This window comes from Carassius auratus, unplaced genomic scaffold (assembly GCF_003368295.1).
Source record: "Carassius auratus strain Wakin unplaced genomic scaffold, ASM336829v1 scaf_tig00027159, whole genome shotgun sequence".
Taxonomy (NCBI): Eukaryota; Metazoa; Chordata; class Actinopteri; order Cypriniformes; family Cyprinidae; genus Carassius; species Carassius auratus.
The window spans coordinates 35,958-57,322 of NW_020525570.1; the positions used below are offsets into that span (position 1 = coordinate 35,958).

Here is a 21,365-nt window from a genome sequence, read left to right on the forward strand (position 1 = left end):
ATTAACATTTGTCTTCTGAGAAATTAAAAAAAAAAAATGTTGATGACTCATCCTGCACCTAAATTTTCACAAAATCGCCATTCTTTATGGCTGTGATGTTCCTAAAACAATCTAGGAAACACATCTACTCATTTATTATTTTAAAGCTAAAAAAACACTTATCATCACCTAAAATAAATCATCTTTATCCAGGTTTAAGTATTGTTAAAAATCAAGTTCTCTTTCAATTTCCACTAGCGTAACCCTACGGTGGGGATATATTGTTGAAGGAATGAGAATCTCAAGGTTAGCTTTTGTTTGCATTTGAGTTGAAAAGCATGATGTTACAAGCAAAAGAAACACATGGCCACCAAGACACTGTGGGTTCAAATTCTTGACCTTGACAGCCTACTCCTACTCTGCAGAAGAGAAAACAGACACGGCCTGCAGTGTGACCATGTTTTTATCTTGTCACGTTTTTTGTGCCAAAGGCCTTCATGATGAATTCATGGCCTAATTTAATCTGCAAGTACTAAACACTACAGCTTAGAGCAGCCAGAGAGTGATTCAGTGTTTCACTGAGTGGGAAAAAGAGCTCATTTTATTTGAAAACACTGTAATCTGGCCATGCTTTTTTCACTAGTACATAAAGAATTTAATGGTGAAGTGTGCCATTTTGATGCTAATATTTAGGTTAGAAATTCTATATTTGTTTTATTTTTAGTTTGAATTGCAAGATGATTTTTGGGCAGTACAAGCATATTGGCTATGCTTCAGTATGGAGATAATTCTCTGTTTTTAAACCATGTAATAGATCTGATTCAGTGCCATATTTTGGCACTGCGAGTGTAAACAGCACTTGCAATAGAATGGCAGTTTTCTTTCCATCCAAGCTCAGAGATCAAAGTAAGCCATTTATTTCGTGGCCACTGGGCAACTTCCATTCAGCCATCCACAGACTAATCACTAGGCAGCCGTCTGACAGATTACAGCCCTTCTGGACGTGGCGGTCACAGCCAAACCCACAGGGAACTCTGGCTAATCTGAAATGCCCTGTGAGCATATGTGTAAAGTCAGTCGATCCAGAGCTCTGAGTTTGCTCTTGTTTTATTCTATCTTTTCCTGTCTGTTTATAGTCTGTCGATTGTATTACCCATCAATCATCCCACAACAGGGTGTTGATGTGGTGCATTCTGCCATTCAGTTGTCTGTTGAGGATGTGGTGCATGAGTGTGGATAATTGCGAGTCAAAATGGTGCAATTGCTAAAACTGCCAGGACAAAGAACTCACAGTTTGAGATTAATATTAAAGGGATTAACAAACTCGTGCTACATAAATGGGCTGAAATTAAAATTTTTAGTAGGCAGTTTTGACTTGTTGGTCATGTAAATAAACTGCATTGTTCAGGTTTCTATAAACAACTTTAAAATGACCAAGGTCTTTATTACATGTTTATGCAGACAAGGTCATCTGGTAAAGAGAGGGTTATGGTTGTAAATAAGGATTTGAAATGACAGGATGCTTGACATTTGATAATGTCACATTTATTTACCACTTTCTCACGTTGTGTCAGTTTTCACCTAAATACACCCTAAAGCAATATTAATAGACTTTTTATTCTACATTAACCAAGGATTTAGGCTTTTTTTGTCTGTTTGTTTCAGGTAGAAGTAGTCTCTCCAAACACTGGGTACCAATTCTCATCCTACAACCTGTGTTGTGTCATGTACAGAAATGAAATATTTTCAACCCAGGCTTACTGGAAATACGTATTCTATCTACGTTTTTGCAAAACTCCAAAAACACCCATAATTTGTTATTCCTTTTCACACAAATTATGAGTACAGGGCAGATTATCAATAAAGAAAAACCTGTTTTTACAATACTGTGTCCCGACTTAATTTTGCTTTAACCATAGCACATGATTGGAAACTACTGCATTGTGATGTTTGCATCACATAACCAATTCCATATGTATGGCTTTTCTAACATAGTAAACTTACTTGCTAGCTCACCTGGTACATCATTGCAATTGTGATGTGAAGCACGAAGTCACAATAATAACTGCTTTTGTTAACACTAGGTTAGAATCAGGCGGCAAGGAAGTCGACCGGAAGTTGAAGTCGGCCGCGAGCTTCCATCTTGTAGCAGAACTTCACTTGCGTTAGCATCCCATTGACTTTGCATTCATTTTGGCGTCACTTTGACAGTGAATAACTTTACATCTGAGGCGTTTAAAGACTCCATTTGTCCATTATTTAATTCTAAAGATAAAAGGCAATGTATAAAGGGCTCCATTACCTTCTATGTTACATCATGGCCCCGTAGAAACAGTTTTTGTAAAAATAGGCTAACGATTGCGTCATAACCACTTGACTCTCTGTCGCACAGTAAAGAAATTACCATACAGACAGTAGGAGAAGCTCGCAGGCAATTAACTTAATATGGCGTACTGGCGTTACATTTTAAAGTACTATACAAAATAATTAATCAGAATACTTACTCCTGCTCACTCATGACAAAGAACTCCCCGCTCAAGCTCGCCGTCTCTGCAAGATTAACGATGGCAGTTTGCACGCACAGCTACTAGAAGATTTACATCTGTCAGACAGGTTGCTGATGTCATCAAGCTTAGTTTGAGTCTGCGCGTCAGAAACGGAAGTGCTAAAAATTGCTAAAAATGGGCTTCAGTTGTCTCAATTGAGTTCCAATGGGGTCGCTGTGTCCATTTCTTTTACTGTCTATGGCTAGAATTATGGTAGGTTTTAGTGTGGGTGGTAGGTTATTTTAAAACACGAGCATTATAACCTTTTAGCGATCCTCACCAGATATATTTCCTTTTTTGCGTAAAATTTTCCACTCACTGAAACTTCACTTTGTTTCAAACAATGTAATTTTGCACAAGTTGTCACAAGCACATATTTCCCATGAGCCTGGGATTAAATAATCGTATAATTAAGACTTTTTATTTTAAGCCGGCATTAAAATCAAAATGTACCCTATTTGCTTTTGTGTAAATGATCATGGTCTTAAGAAAGATACATCCCTCTTGCATATCAAGCCCATTTGTCATATAGAGACCACTTTTCACAATCCAATTAATGGACAAAAAGTCCATCTTTTTCCATTGAATATCTTGTTTACAACACATTACAGAAGTGAGATATGTCATAAATTCTGTTCCATGTTCACTTCTCCCTCTGCTCTGTCAATATGTGATTACATATACTGTTATTTGGTGCATCTCAGCTCCTTGACTGCTGAATGAAAGAGGTCAACAAAAGATCAGTCTCTACCTGTCAGAATGGCTATTGATGGTTCACCTACCACGGAGGAAAAGGTCTCTCAACTTTTGAAAGAAAACATAATGATCATGGATGTCAAAATGCCAAATCACAGTTGAAAGATTCCTCAACTGCTCCCTCGGCTCCTCTGGTGTGTGCTGTAATGATGTCCTTGTTCATGTCAGGCCCAGATGGTTTGCATGATGACACCATTTCCAATTTCCATTTATTATTGCCTAGACACATGGAAATGTCTTCTCTAGAGGAGATTAAATCACCAGTGTGCAGAAAGCCTAATGCTGTGTTGTGGTGGACACATTCAAAGTCCACTAAGTAGAATAAATACAATGAAAGTTGATGCTGAAGCAGTTTAAATGTAAGTACAGAGATGATACACATTGCTCCATCCCACCTTAATAGTGTCTGATTACAGCAGTGACAGTTAATTACACTTAACAATTCATTTCCTCTGCGTATCCCACTCTGGGGTAAAGACTAAATTACCGCTTAGGATGTTAGTATGTCATTACAGGTCCTGTTTTTAGCAGGGTCCCAAGACAACAATCATCAAGCTATCAACTAACGTTTTGCATAAGAAACAGCTTCAGTAAAGTATGTGGCTTTAAAGAATATGAGCTGTCAAGTATTAAAATACTTTTGTCTGCCACTATAATATAATATCGTTTAATCTTCATTGGGGGCTTTTCTCAGTTAAAGATGTACCAATATATGTGATTTTTGATAAATTAAGAATATTTATCAAATAAAAAAAAAAGTTTAAGGTTAAATTAATGTTATTTAAATAAAATACAATTTGATCTGATTTATGTGATTATTTATTTTACTTAATGTGTTTTAATTAAAATAAAATAAATAAAAAATAAATAAAAATTTATTTAATTAAAATAACTATTTAAAGCTGCGGTAGGTAACTTTTGATGCTCTAGCGGTTAATAAACAGAACTGCTTGCGTCTTGCGGAAGAACATCGTAGCCGGAACTACTTCTCTCTGTTTATGTCTATGAAGAATCACAAAGGTACTGGGTTACTCTGCCGCGGTATCCCCGAAGCAATCTAAAATAGTCCGAATATAAACACTTATTATAGGGGCACCCTAGTGATTCAGGACAAGCTAAAAACACGGTTTGGAAAATGGATTCATGGTGTACTCGCTTATTATATACATTTTGAACACAAACAAAGTTACGGACCGCAGCTCTGATTGGTTGATTTCTTACCAGGAGTGGTCCGTAACCGCAAATGGCAATAGGACCACTGGGAGGAGCCAGAGGAGCTTGATTTTTTTCACAGATTATCTGTCTCATATTCTACTGTCAGGACATAATGACAGGTTTAACAAATATGTAAAAATATATATATTTACAAAAGTTACCTACTGCAGCTTTAATTGTAAAATGTCGAGTGATATTAGTGATAAATTTGATTAATCAGCATCTCATTTAAATAAATTAATTACATTGAATAATTTATATTCAATACATACATTTAACAAAAAATATTGATATATGTGATTAAGTGCATGGTGTGTGTTTAATTGTAATTAAATAAATGAATACATTTTTAATTGACTGACCCTAATAATAGTAGCTTTATAAAATCTTTTTTCTTCTTCTTCTTGTCTTTTGCTTTTTAAATCCATGACTCTCATGGCTCTCTGAAGCACTAAGCATTTTCCTATTGAGTGCACTGAGATCTGGAGGATTTGGAAACCAAGATCATAATTCGCCTATTTTGGGCACCTTTACACATCACGACAGATTATTTCCTGTCATGTTCATTGACAGCTTCCTGCTGCTCATTTTTGGTGCTTCCTTCTGATCTTATGAAATCCCTAAGCTGCTGAAGTTATTGAACCAAGCCGTCTTCATCCAAAGCCGGAACACCAAAACCATTCGCAGTATTGAGCTGTATATGCCGCCCATCTGTAAAAACAAGTGATTTTGGCTTCTATGGAGTCTCATCTTTTGCTTTCATATTCAGTATAATAGAAGTTGCATCGTCTTTTGTGACTTTCTTGCTTGTATAGTCGGTTTCCTAGTGTGTTGACTGACAAGTACAAATGAGTGTTGTGTATATCCCACAGCCTTCTGAAGTTTTGCTGATGTCACTCGCAAGCAGATGAGCATTATGAAAGCGCAGGAAATGTTCTAACCTCCCTTTGTTCAATTTCACACACTTTATGAAATGTCAGGTCTCGGTTCTCATCCGAGTGAGACACAAGCAAAAACAACACAAGCTGCCCGTGATGCTGGAGTGTTACCTGTTCTGTTGATTCTAGACATCACAACAAAACACCAGTGGCCGTTTGAGACATCTAGGGATTCTTTTTGTCCCTTTTTTGACAGTGTTACCCAGTTTCAGACACAATGGTTTTCCAGACAGCACTAGAGTAGAGTCATTTACTTCTAATGTCCACTAATGGAGAGTTCTTGATCTCCTGACCTCTCCTGGCATCCCCAAAATCAATATGGCACTCAATGGAGTACATTTAGGGTTCTCTCGCCACAGGAAAGGACTTTATCTGATTGTTTGATTTGTTGGTTCAGCTGTGTAAGCCATAATAAGAACATTAAACATCTCAGCCTGACCTTAACCGAGAAATTGACCCTTCCACATCTTTCTTTATAGTATAGGTCAAATGACAGACTTATTGAACACACACTGGGAGAGGGTTCTGGGGTCTTTGGTCGATTTCTGATATCAAAAAGTACAGGACAATTTACAGAATTTTAAGCTCACATGAATCAGATATTGAGCACAAAATATAAGCCTTAAGAAATGTTTGGCACCTCCGAGATCTTTCAGCTGTCGCACTCGACTGCACTGAGAGCTCTCTTTTTCCTGCAGATTTTTATGCATTTCTGCTTTCATAACCCGCCATGCTGAAGCTTTGGAAAATGAGGAAAAAGAGAGATGGAAGTGTAGAGACTGGTGGGTTTGGGGGTTAAAGGAGAGGTGTCTCTTCAGTCACCTGACAGAGGTTTATCTCCGCAGCGCATTGGAGGGTGACCACATGACAGTTTGAGGGCATGCTGTATCCTGCTTTTTTCATCTGTCCGTGATACACAGCAGCTCCAAAGCACAGTCTCATCCCTTAACAGGGTTTCGAACAAGCCAATACCCTCAAAGGAGAAGGCCTTTTGTGTAGATTTACACGCTCCCCACTCAGTGTAAATTTTGTAAACTGTAGTGAAAGCCAGTGTCACAACTGTGGACGTCAGACTGAAAGGAGAAGCTCTGTTGTTGTGTGGTTCACGCAGAAGAGCCATATTTAGACAAGCTTGTTGTATTGCATGCTTCGTCGAGTCCTGTTTTTAATGAAAATTTGTTCCCCAAGCTAAGCTTTAATTTACTTTTATTCAGCAAGGACACATTAAATGTATCAAAAGTGACAGTAAAGACATTACAATGTTACAGAATATTTTTATTTTAAATATGTGATTTGAATGTTCTGTTCATCAAAAATGATTGCCATAAAGATATTAAGAAGCACAATCATTTTTAACATTTATAATAATAACCACTGGAATAAACCAATTCAATCTGGCAAGATAAATGCAAAACAAATCTTAAGTAACTGATTACAATGAATTTAATTAAAATTAAACTATATTTATATGATATATATATATATATATATATATATATATATGTATGTATGTATGTATGTATGTGTATATCTCTCTCTCTCTCTCTCTATATATATATATATATATATATATATACAGGAGCTGGTCATATAATTAGAATATCATCAAAAATAATTAGAATATCATCAAAAAAAATTATTTCACTAATTCCATTCAAAAAGTGAAACTTGTATATTATATACATTCATTACACACAGACTGATATATTTCAAATATTTATTTCTTTTAATTTTGATGATTATAACTGACAACTAAGGAAAATCCCAAATTCAGTATCTCAGAAAATTAGAATATTGTGAAAAGGTTCAATATTGAAGACACCTGGTGCCACACTCTAATCAGCTAATTAACTCAAAACACATGCAAAGGCCTTTAAATGGTCTCTCAGTCTAGTTCTGTAGGCTACACAATCATGGGGAAGACTGGGGACTTGACAGTTTTTCAAAAGATGACCATTGACACTTTGCACAAGGAGGACAAGACACAAAAGGTCATTGCAAAAGAGGCTGGCTGTTCACAGAGTTCTGTGTCCAAGCACATTAACAGAGAGGCGAAGGGAAGGAAAAGATGTGGTAGAAAAAAAGGTGAGGTGCAGTGTAAAGTTTCCACAGTCAGTGATGGTTTGTTGGTGTTGGTCCACTGTGTTTTCTGAGGTCCAAGGTCAACGCAGACGTATACCAGGAAGTTTTAGAGCACTCCATGCTTCCTGCTGCTGACCAACTTTATGGAGATGCAGATTTCATTTTCCAACAGGACTTGGCTCCTGCACACAGTGCCAAAGCTTCCAGCACCTGGTTTAAGGACCATGGTATCCCTGTTCTTAATTGGCCAGCAAACTTGCCTGACCTTAACCCCATAGAAAATCTATGGGGTATTGTGAAGAGAAAGATGCAATATGCCAGACCAAACAATGCAGAAGAGCTGAAGGCCACTATCAGAGCAACCTGGGCTCTCATAACACCTGAGCAGTGCCACAGACTGATCGACTCCATGCCACGCCACATTGCTGCAGTAATTCAGGCAAAAGGAGCCCCAACTAAGTATTTAGTGTTGTACATGCTCATACTTTTCATGTTCATTCTTTTCATTGGCCAAGATTTCTAAAAAACCTTTCTTTGTACTGGTCTTAAAGGGGGGGGGTGAAATGCTCGTTTTCACTCAATATCCTGTTAATCTTGAGTACCTATAGAGTAGTACTGCATCCTTCATAACTCCAAAAAGTCTTTAGTTTTATTATATTCATAAGAGAAAGATAGTCTGTACCGATTTTTCCCGGAAAAACACGACCGGCTAGAGGCGTGACGTGTGGGCGGAGCTAAAGAATCACGAGCACCAGTAGGCTTTTGCGTTGAGAGCATGTGGAAGCTGTGACATTACCGTGAGGGAAAACCCATAATCCAAAACAAACCATGGCTTACAGTCAGATTCAGCCGTTTATTTATGATCCAGAATCAGATCCCGAGGCTGAAACTGGACGAGAGCAGCAGCAGCAACGACTCGCTACGAGCGGGGCTCGAACCCGGGTCTCCGGCATGGGAGGCGGACGCACTAACAAGGAGGAAAGAGATATTTTAAGCAGTTTTACTCACCGCCTGCGGTTCCAACACACGATCGTGACCCTTTTTCGTTGGGATTGCATCATCCTTAAGAAATAAACGATACGCAAATCCGTCGTCAAACCGGGCCTTGTTTGTAAAATAAGCATCTTCAAAATGCAGGGAACAAACAAAAACACTTGCACAACTCCGTTGATGCTCTATAAAAATAAACTCCATCCACTGGTCCCTTAATGCTGTTTTTTCTTTGGTAATCTGTGCAGGGTTGTCTTGCCCTGGCAACCAAAAACACACTCCTTTTGTGACATTTCGCAACGCTCTCGCTCTGATCAGTGAATGCCTGTTGTGCTCTCAGTGCTCTGCTATACGGGAGCGCGCGCTCTTCCGGCAGAAGTGCCCTAGGACCCATATAAGGAAATTCCGCTCCATCTAACGTCACACAGAGCCATACTCGAAAAAAACTTTCCGAAACTTGTGACAAACCGGAAGGAGTATTTTTGGAACAGAAATACTCCTTCAAACGTACAACTTAATTTTTGAAACTTTGTCCATGTTTAGCATGGGAATCCAACTCTTTAACAGTGTAAAAAACTCAGTATGCATGAAATAGCATTTATCCCCCCCCTTTAAGTAATATTCAAATTTTCTGAAATACTGAATTTGGGATTTTCCTTCGTCGTCAGTTATAATCATCAATATTAAAAGAAATAAACATTTGAAATATATCAGTCTGTGTGTAATGAATGAATATAATATACAACTTTATGATGATATTCTAATTATATGACCAGCAACTATATGTATGTATATATATATATATATATATATATATATATATATATATATATATATATATATATATATATATATGTGTGTGTGTGTGTGTACTATTTATTTTATAATATATTTTAATAGTACTTTTTTATTTTATATTAAATTAAAATTAAATTTATGCATTTAGCAGACGCTTTTATCCAAAGCGACTTACAGTGCATTCAGGCTATAAATTTTTACATATTATGTGTTCCCGGGGAATCGAACCCCCAACCTTGCGCTTGCTTGCTTGCTAGCGCAGTGCTCTACCAGTTGAGTTACTGGAACACAAATATATTATATACACTTATAGCTTATAAAAACTGATATAGTTATTGAACTATCTGTTTTATTTTTTATTTTTATGAGCAGAATGGATTTATAAATAACATGTATCTCAAATATTTAATAAACAAACAATCAAGGGATTGCATATCTAAAATATTCTGAATAATGGGCTTTACAGTTTTTGTGAGCTTTCTGCAGGTCAGATTGCACACTAATGGCCCACTCTCTGTATTAGCACATTTTTTCCACCACTTCTCTATAATAAGCATGTTCATAATTTCCTTTCATGGGGAGGGTGGGAAGTGAGCAAAAGTGGGTCAACAAGGTACATCTGACTTTGAGATATGTACCCTACTTCTTCCTTCCACAAACCAACAACAAATCACCTCATCTATAACTTAAAATCTACAGAGAGCTTGTCTGAAAGAAATAAATGAAATAGAAACATGTTGCATTACCACGGCTTGACCTTAGCAAGTTCCTATGTCTGAGTAAATGAGTTCACTAGGTCAGGGATGATTACAGTTTGTACGGTTTACAAAGTGCTTATCTCAGCACTAAAGGATAAACTATACACTGATTCATACTATAAATGTAACTTAGTCACGCTAGCAGACATATTAATGCTTTAGTTGTTTAAAGCAAGGAATGTTGAGGTCCCACTGTTTAATTATGAATGAATGTTACTCACGCAGAGAGTGCCACTCGTCCTGACGTATGGTCTTGGTGATGTTGTAAGAGAGATTCTTGGGTATTGTGGCCGAGGAGTAGTGGTACTTAATATAGGAGCATCTTGCAATGGACCCTGTAAGTAGAGAAGGATAAAAAAAAAAACACTTCAAGTACTTGTAAAATAAGATTTGTTCATGTATGAACAGAAAAATCAGAAATTGTGTTTATAAAGATGTTAAAGGAGTAATTCACCCAAAAGTGAAAGTTACAGTTTACTCACCCTCAGGTCATCCAAGATGTAGATGAGTTTGTTTCTTCATCAGAACATATTTGAAGAAATTTTGCATTAGATCGCTTGCTCACCACTGGATCTTATGCACTGAATGGGTGCCGTCAGAATGAGAACCAAACAGCTGATAAATACACACTAATCCACAAAAAAAAATTGACATGGCTCCAGCCCACTAGTTAACATCTCATGAAGTCAAAAACCAAGTGTTTGAAAGAAACAAATCCATCAATTAAGTATTTTAATTTTAAACAGTTGCTTCTGGTCCTAAAACAAGAGTAATGCTTCTTTTAGTGACAAAAAAGTCCATCCCCTATTGTCCCCTCACATGAAAATCCAGTGATATATTTATTTTGTAATGTCTTACACTTATAAACAATGCTCGATCTGTGCATATTTCTCCCCTGATTCAGATTAAACAACTTTTCCAATGGAAAATCTTGTTTGTTTGTTTTTTGGATAGAAGACTCATAAATGGTAATTTAAAAGGAAGCAATGGTTTAAAATTGACTATTTTTAATGATGAATTTGTTGCAGCTTTTTCTTTACAAGCCATAAATTGATGAAGTAGATTAATGTGGATTACTTGATTATCCAATGTTTTTATCAGCTGTTTGAACTCTCATTCTGACGGCACCCATTCACTGCTTAGGATCCATTGGTGAGCAAGTGATGTAATGCTAAATTTCTCCAAATCTGGTCTGATGAAGAAACAAATTAATCTACATCTTGGATGGCCTGAGGGTAAGCAGATTTTCAGCAAATTTCATTTTTGGGTGAACTATTCTTTTAAGTGAATGCTAACAAATGTAATGACAAACCATCAGTCAGCATATTGCATTGACAATTAGAACAACAATAGTGCATGTTTTATCTTTTTATATGTATATTCCACCACACTCTCCTGCTAGAGGTTTCCATTTCAATGTATTTAGCATGATCAGAAGAATACAAATCTTCACCTCTTTGATTTTATCTTTCTTTCTCTTTCAGAAAGTATAGATCTCATTTTTTTTTTTTTAGCATCCCAGGAGGCTTTCTCAACATTTACAGAGTCGTGCGATTGTGTTTCTCTTTGTTTCTAATCAAACGGTGGTTTCCTGTAGCTCGTGTCACATTTGAAATCCCTGTTCTGCAGTGTATTTTGAGGCTTTCTGGTCGACTTGTTCAGCGTACCTCTCAAGCTTTGGGGAATGAGATATGTGAGATATGTGATATAGTGTCTGAAATGATTGCATTTGAGAGCACTGTGAAATGCGTTTGTGAATGATATGGCCTTTAGAACGACGCCTGCACACATTGTCCCCTTTAGACAGGATTGATGTGCTCATGTGTCTTCAGAGCTCAAGCACATGCACTGATCAGCAGTGAAAAAGGGCTGACAAAGATAATGGTACATATTTCTGTGTCCTAATGGGTACACGCCAGCAATCATTCCAGCTTGCACTATTGTCCAGGATATCATTTCCTGTTGATTATGAAACTCTGCAGATAGAAAATTGCAACCTGTATCATCCAGAAAAAAAAGAATTATATTCCCAGTGCCTGAATCTGTCTTCCAGGGACCGCTAGACCAGCTAAAATCTATGTTGTGTTACCAGGGGAAGATCTAGTGTCACATTGATTAACAAATCATTAGTGTCACAAGTTGAAAATGGATACGCTAGTAGAGTGGATCTCTCCTAGTGTAACTGTAATCAGATTTATTTTACAAAAATAACAAAAAAGTGTGTGTATGTACAATATGCTAACACTTTAATTTAATATCCAATTTTCCCTATTAACTAGTTGCTTATTAGCATGCATATTACTAGCATGTTTTAGTAGTACTTATAAAGCACATAATAATGCCTTTTTCTGTGTGACGATATTTTCCCTTAATCTTACACAATATCTAAACCTAACAACTACCTTACTAATTATTAATAAGCAGCAAATTAGGAGTTTGAGGCAAAAATTGTGAGATACTGAGAATTAGACACTAACGTGTGACCATAGTTGCAATATTTAATATAGGCCTACTAATATACTTTTATATTACACTTAGGCTATTATAATGTGTATACTATCAGTAGTAACATACTTTTCTAACGTAATTTACTTATAATTTACGTAATTTCAGTGGTGTGGTGGTGTGTGTGTGTATATATATATTTATATATATATATATATATATATATATATATATATGTGTGTGTGTGTGTGTGTGTGTGTGTGTGTGTATATATATATATATATATATATATATATATATACTAATGATAAATTCATTATTGATAGTGTAGTGTAATATTAATTTTCATTGCACTTTTTATGTTATTATACAATATTAAATTCTACTAATATAATACTTGTCATTTAAAGTATACTGACATGTACATACATTTTTTATAAGATATATCTACTTTTCAGTCGCTTTCAACTACTCGTAATCTCTGCATATTAAGCTGGTCCAGAAGATTGTTGTTTCAATATCATAATAAAATGACAAACTTCATCATCAAGCATGGCTTACGCTGGGTTTAACAAGCAATTCTGCAAACATCTTCCGTAACACAGGCTCGTAAAACAGATTGATCTTGGCCCTGTGTATCCCTGTGGAGCAGAAGGCGATCGGGTCAACGGCCGAGTGTAAACCAAAACCATCTTTCTTTCAGGCTGACCAGACAGCAGTGTTCCTGGGTAAAGATTGTTTTGATGGCCAGCGAAGCCTGGGAGAATTGAATGGATTTTAAATATGCCAAAGAAAGCTAAAGGCATCGCAGATTTGAAAGTGCCACTGGAACACACGGCACTTACTTTAGTTTGGATGCGTGACTCAGATAGGGAGCTGTTGAGTTCAGTTAGGGCCACTGACTTGTGAGCTTTCATTTCTTTTCAACATTGCATTGCTTGTGTCAAGCTGTTTTATTATATGGCTTAACTGGCATAAAAATATCTATTTTACAGAATCTGCATTAATGATGCCAAGCTACACTCCCAGCATTATCTGCAGTCCTTCTATGAGCCAGTCAATGAAAGGTCACTTGGCTTCCCTTGAATAAATTTGCTGTACTAATTAATTGTTATAATTTAACATTAAATGGCCAGTCCTAATATGTATATGTGTATATAAACTTACCGACCACTTTATTAGGAACACCTGTACAACTACTTGTATATCTAATCAGCCGGCAGCAACTCAATGCATTTTGGCATGTAGACATGGACAAGATGATCAGCTGAAGAATGGAGAAAAAAATTGAATTAAGTGACTTTGAACGTGGCATTGCTGTTTGTGCTAGACGGGCTGTTCTGAGTATTTCAGAAACTGCTGATCTACTGTGATTTTTATGTGCAACCATCTCTAGGGTTTCCTGGGAATGGTCTGAAAAGAGAAAATATCCAGTGAGTGGCAGGTCTATGGGTGAAAAAAAAAACGCCTTGTTGATGCCAAAGGTCAGAGGAGAATGGACAGACTGGTTCAAACTGATAGAAAGGCAACTCAAATAACCAATTGTTACAACCGAGCAATGCAAAAGACCACACCTGTCAGCCAAGAAGAGGAATCTGAGACTACGATTTGCCCGGGCTCATTAAAATTAGACAATATATCTTTGGAAAAAGGTTGCCTGGTCTGATGGGTCTAATGAGTTATTCAGATGGTAGGGTCTGAATTTGGCATAATAACATGAAAGTATAGATCCATCCTGCCTTGTGTTATTGGTTCAGGCTGCTACTGGTGTAATGGTGTGGAGGATATTATCTTGGCACATTTTGGGCCCTTAGTAGCCTACCAATTGAGTATCGTTTAAACCCCACAGCCTACCTGAGTATTGTTGTATATATATAGAGACTCAGCAAGTGCTGTTTCTTTTGCAGAGTCTCCTGAGCTGTCTGCGTTTCTGCTCATTGTTCTAATCTAAAGTCTGCAGACAGGGATTTGGCAGACTGGAGGAGTCTCTTACTTATTTATGAATCTCCAACCTGTCTCCCTTTGCTTTAACTATCACAGAGTGAGAAAGGACATTTTATATTCCGGGTTTTTTTTTTTTTTTTTTTTTTTGAAGGGCATTTTCAGCTGTTTACGCCAGGATTAATCACTGCCATTATCCACCGCTAATGTGTCTGCTCAGCCAAATTTCAAAAGAAATAAATGAGTTCGGTTGAAACAATCCATTTGTGACACGTTCCACACATTGCCAGCCGAGGTGCGAAGGCACAGTCACAAAATGAATCACCCTTGAACCTCGTGCTTGAATTTCCTCTGGATTCTCTGGAATGTCACTTTGCCATTTTGCCAGTGTCTCTATCAATAATTCATGAGCCCCTCACTTCACTTTTTCCCTCCTCTGGCCGATACTTGCCTAGTAATGAGCAAAACCTTTCTAAGAAAAACCTATATCGACAACAACAGCACTGCTCAACTTGAGGAAGGAGTGCATGTCAATAAGGTAACAGATTACAGATACTATAGCCTGATTTCTGACTTGGCTTACGATCAATGAGATGTGTCCAGAGTCCTCATTACGTGTAATCTGGATCAATGTTGTGTGGTGTACCATAATATCAGTGAAGTATATGCAAAGTCCCCACTGTTGCTGCTTTAATACTGACTCAAAGAGGATTAACTTTATCTCCTCTTATTTCTACAAAATATACCAATTTGAAAGTGGCACAGAGAGATTAATACAACACATTAATTTTGAGGTAATGTAAGAGCAGATATTAATATCCTCTAACAGGTCACTTTAAAATAATGACAATCACAACCGTAAACAACAAAACCATGTCTCATAATTAGTACAATTGTTTATATATTTAATAACTCTGGATCCTTTGGAGGCTATACAATTAACAAAATTGTTTATTTATAAATATTCAAGACTGTGCTATTTCAATTTATTTGCAATAATGGCTGGCTACTTACCAAAGAACTACACGAAGTGCATGAAATTATTATTTGAGAACATGGTTTTTTTTTATATATATATATATTCAACACACTAAGACACTTTAAATGTATTTTTTATTATAACTGTTATTATAGCAAATTCTGTAAATATTGAAACAATTGATATATATTTTTAGCATTTCAACAATTTACCCATTAGTAGTTTAGTTTTCTTTATTCTAATTACATGATGTCTTAGAAAAATGTTGTTTCATTTTACAATTTTATTTTAAGTGATTTTATAGTTATCCTATATATATATATATATTTAAAACTGTTCTGATTTATTTTATTTTAGCAATATCGGTTGGCTATTTGCCAATAAGTAAATAAATGGGCATGGAATTTTGTTATGTGAGAAGAAACCTTTAGTTTAACAATAACTACACAAAAAATATATTCAACTGCAGAAAGCCATGTTTGACGAATCAGAATCAAGTATCACACAGATCTGTGTAATAAATGTATATAAACATCTGACATCCTTCAAGTAATTATACATCCCCTTAACATGTAGGGCAGTGCATTATTACTTAAAGACTTTATTAGAGGTCAGGCCTTTAGAGAGACAAAATGTTTTATTTAAAGTGAAAAAATAAAAGGCATGTCAAAATGTAGTGCTGGATTAATCCTGACCTCTCTGTCAGGAGATATTTGGCGTCATTGCCACTGACTCCAGCAGGAGTGCATTGCTCACACTGAACAGAACCGAGGGCTGTATCTGTTCTAGTGATGTAGTTGTTTGCTAAGCAGTAACGCAGTTGTGGAGGCGAGAGTGATCAGGTGGCAGGGCTGATGTGATGATTTTCATATTTATTTCCATTAATCATAAACTCCCCCCTGTGCCACAGGCTTGCAGCATGTGCTGCAAATTCCCTTTGTTCAGTGGTGAGCATTAGTCATCATTACACTCTTCATGTTGCCTTAGTGTTCGAGTCAAATACACTGCTGAAGCTGTTTCACAGAGGAATGACAGATTTGGTGTTTCTTACTTATGATAGCCTATGTGGTCTTCCCTTGTTTGGTGATACACTAAACAAAGGCTTTTCAAACTTCATTACATTATAAGGATCACCAAAATCTCAATGTGTGGAATCCCCTTCTTAAAATATAAAGGCAGCTATATTTTCATGTATAAGCCCTGTTTATGCTAAATATTATTTTATTAGCTTTTATACAGTCTTATAGTGTACTGAGGCTACAAGAATTTGTTAAAATGCAAGGAAACATTTATGTGGATTAAGTTGACAGTATTTTTTTAGCCCTCTACTGCAGTACAGGTAATGTTAGAGAAACATTAGTTTATATATTTAAAAACTCGAAATCCTTGTAGAACCCTACTCTGCAGGCCGAAATGTATGTTATTAACATATTTAATTTAATTTAATTTAATTTGAAACAACCACTTAAGTAAATAATGTACATGAAATTATTTTATTACATAAATTCAATTTGATATATTCAACACTTTGGCATTATTCAGTTTTGTGATCAGTATGCACAAGTTTTTGACTGCAGAATGGCACGCTTGATTAAACCGATTTATTTACAAAATAATTTATACAGAACTTTTCACATGCAACAATATTACAAAGTAGTTTTACAGAGAATACTGCCTTATATTCAGCATTGAGCAAGATATAGTTAATGAGAACAGATAAAACCGAAAAGATAAAACAATCGCTATTTGGGAAGATATATAATTTTTTTTACAAATAATTGTGATTTAAGTTCCAACCAGTCTTCAGAAACATAACTGTAATGCTGTTTAATTCAATATTTAATAATTCTGTATCTAATATTTAATTTAAATATTTATTTATTGCATTTTAACAATTTTTCTCACTAGTAGGTTTTTTTTTTTTTGTGGAGAATCTTGCAATTCCAAAGTCGTTGTGCCATGTGCACACCTTTATGACATAGCAAGATACGAGTCCTTCATCAAAGCTGGAGTAAGCCATGCTTGACACTAACAGTCCCAGAGCGGCATTATCATCTAGCTGACTCATAGTGTTTGACCCAACACTCCACAGTCTAATTATAAATGAGCCTCATGGTGGTCTCTGTCCTTATGATGAAGATAAAGGCTTGTGATAAAGACTGAGAGAGGCTTTTGGCATAACTCAAGATTCCACTCCACTCTGCTCTGTGTGCTGTCCCCCACACGCATATGGACATGAAAGATTCCTGTCATCATACAATCATTTTATTTTATTTTTTTTTAGCCTTTGCCCCCAGGGAGCAACGGCTGACATAATGCATGTGTGGTTTAATTATTTTTCAATTGGGAACCTTTTTTTGAGAAGCACAGTGCTAATTGCTGTGTATTTTCGAGTTCATTTCAATTTGTAATTTTTTATTTATTTTTTTATTGCAGTTTCTGTGTAATAATGGAAATATGTATGTGTAATATTTTATTATGTCCACAAAAGAAAAATTAGAGTGCATTACATGATAAATTACACAAATGCCATAATGTATTAACCATGCAGCAAATTAAAAATATATTTGCCATTTCGATATCTGTTGATCAGAGATTAATCTATTGATCTATGATTTAACTAAAAACAATCTGAAAGCATTCATGAAATTCTGAAAATTATGGAATTTACTATTACCACATAAAAATATCTAGTACTTTCCTTTATTCTTTAAATGAAATGTTAAGGCACATTCAATACTGTCGTGATTTATATGTATTAAATAGCTTTTTTGAACAAACTATAGAAAAATGAATAAATATACACAGAGAGAGAAAGATGTATTATAAATGTGGTGGAAAAAACTATGGGAATAAATAAATGTACTGAAAAAATATATAATACAATTATTATTTTAATGTAATTTTCTAAATCATTATTATTTATTATAATATGTATGTATATATGATAAAATATTAATTTTTTTATAAGTACACACACACACACACACACACACACACACACACACACACACACACACACATATATATATATATATATATATATATATATATATATATATATATATATATATATATATACCACACACACACACACACACATACACATATATATATATATATATATATATATATATATATATATATATAGTGCCTGCTGTTTCATAGTTGTATGTCTCAAGGTTTTATACTGCTTCTATACAATGTTCAAAAAGCAAACAGGTTCTCACATATTTCAGCCTCTTTGTGTGCCCACTCTGTTTATTCCTCTAGACCTGCATATCTCTGGCAGAGACAGACACGTGGGGCTGCCAGATGGACGCTGCGGTGCAGTACACACCCTGACCTCATTATTTGGTGACCCAGATCCCCGAACCCAAACCAAGCTGGATTAACGGCGAGATACACCAGTTAAGTGCAGTTGTTGGTTGTAAGGGGTTGGAGATGTTATAGCAGTCATGTATTCATGGCCCAGCTGATGACAGCGTGTCATTGTCCTTGTAATTACAACACTGCACATCAGTGGTGGGTTTGTGCAGGTAGATCAGTCTGTTGCTTCAGGGAACGTGAGGATAGATCGTCTCTGCTTTACAAGTGAAGTGAAATTAATTCAGAGATGCTTCGTGCAGCCGCCGAGCATGACATGATGATGAATGTAATGTGCAGTTCATTTTGCCAATGCACAGATGCCACTGAGGACAGTCTTGTTTACTGTTAACAGTGGATGCTGGAAACCTACGCATGTCCTTTAAACTTACATTATGCTTGAAAAAAGTTGATTGTGATGGTTTTGTGGCTGGGACATAAAGCTGTTTTGTCTTTAAGTGATCGACCTAGTAATTAACCTGTCTGCATTATTATCAAGTTGTTTTGGATAAAAGAGGTAGATTAATGTGTTAATATCACTAAATTAAAATAAGGTCAGCCTAGCAAGTTATACCTTATATGTTTAGACAAAATCAACTGTGGACTAAGTTCACCTTTTTTTTCTTTTCTTTTTTTCTTTTTTTGTTAGAATGTTCAGGTGAATTAGTTTATTTGATTCTTTTGAGTCATCATTGAGAAGTGCCACAAGAACTTCTTATGCTGTATTTTATGTTTATTATTTTTGGAATAAAATGAATTTTGTTAGGCTGGTTTCTGCCAAAATACTGTCATGTTTAATGAAGTAAAGTTTTTCAGACAGTTTGAGGACTTGTACAAATCTTTTTGTCCTTATGTGTTACATGTTTCGTTTCAATGATTCCTTTGAGTCATCACAATAAGCGCATATGCTGCGCTTTATGTTTAGGATTTTTAGAATAAAAAACATTTTATTAAGCTTGTTTCTGTCAAAATACCATAATGATTAATGATATAATGATTTTAAAATAATATAATTTTTTTTTGTCCTTCTGTATTTTGTTTTCATAGTAAATAACATTGCCATAAACCACCATTCAAATGTTTGGGATTTTATTATTATTATTATTATTATTATTATTATTATTATTATTATTTAAAGCAGTTAATACATTATTATTATATATTATGAAATGTCTCCTGACAACCAAATCATCATATATTAAATATGCAAACAGTTATTTTAAATTGCAGTAATATTACTGTTTTAACTGTATCTTCGATTAAATGAATGTACCCTTGGTGAGAATAAAAGACTTCTTTCAAAAAAAATCAAAACAACATTTAAAAGAAAAAAAAACTATAAATGGTAATGTATAATATTCCAAAATAAAATCAAAATGAATGAAAAACATTGTTGGTGAAACATTGTGTGAACTTCTGAGACACTTTTAACTTTGTATTTAATTGTGTATCAATCATTTTAAAAAATATAGTTGTGATGATAAATTTTGTTTTCTTTTTAAGTTTTATTTCAACTGTGAATTCATTTGAACGAATCATTAAAAAGAATCGGTTCGTCAAAATTACTCATTTGCAAGGGCTTTTATAAAATTTGCTCTAATGCTTGTGCTAAGCCCATATTCATACCAAGTGCCCAATTATCTCATTCCATACTTTTAATATTCAGCTTTTGCAATTGAAGATCTGTCGGAAAACAGTACGGCATGCCTTCAGGAGTTGATGACAGGGAACACTGAGTCTGGTTTGCTCTGGATCATGTTGAGAGTTTTACACTCCACAGCATCGCACTGTCTTTGAAGGGCCAGGATGCTTCCCTCTGGAGTGGCTTGTCTCTTGTAATTCACCAGAATCAGTATGTACATGGTAGAAGCCCTCAAGCCACTGTGTTAGAGAATGAAGATGGATGAATCCGGGCTGGTGTGTGGTCTACATCGGCCGGCTGTTCGGCAGATCTCACCCTGATCCAGTGGAAAAATGGTCAATCAAAGCTCTCTTCAAAATCTGTGGGTGTGCAAAAACCTCATATGGTCGTACATAATATGCTAGAGCAACATTCTTCTTGAAATGGAATTCATTTTTAGAACTAGGCTACAACCTTGTTTATTGAGTTAATCACCAATCTTTTAAAGTCAATTTTTGGTCTTTGACAAGCTGTCAAAGTGTGTTTCAGATGCCAGCCACTGTGTTTGTCAAGTTCAGTTTGCCCGCTGTAAAGAATGAGCTGATATAAAGCAGCATTATCATTATCTGTTGTGTGCAGGAGATGGAAGTATAGGCAGACATTACTGACTGATAGTATCTGGACACTGGCGCAGAGCTCTTTAATTAAAGCCTTTAAATTGGCTGCCAACACAATGTCCTTCACTCCTGCAGGAGAAAACTTCACATTGCCATTAAATGTTTTTGCTGACATGCGCAGCAAATGGATAATGGCAGTCACAATGCTAACTTCAAGCTCCCGTGGGATGCTTTTGGTTTGAGGAGCCTTTGTCCGGAGGTTGAATGTTGAAAAGTTGTCACCTCTCTTCTCTGCATCTCATTTGTAGAGTAACATGTACACTGAAAGAAACCT

The 21,365-nt window shown here is 35.7% G+C and overlaps 1 protein-coding gene across 1 annotated transcript in view; it reads right to left on the bottom strand.

The window, feature by feature from the left end:
• The window catches only part of LOC113079085 (transmembrane protein 178B-like), an 80,354-nt gene that overhangs the window by 28,078 nt on the left and 30,911 nt on the right, over positions 1-21,365 (bottom strand). Inside the window, exon 3 of the mRNA XM_026251282.1 lies at positions 10,284-10,397. Coding sequence (XP_026107067.1) covers positions 10,284-10,397 — 114 coding nt within the window. The remainder of the gene's footprint in view (positions 1-10,283; positions 10,398-21,365) is intronic.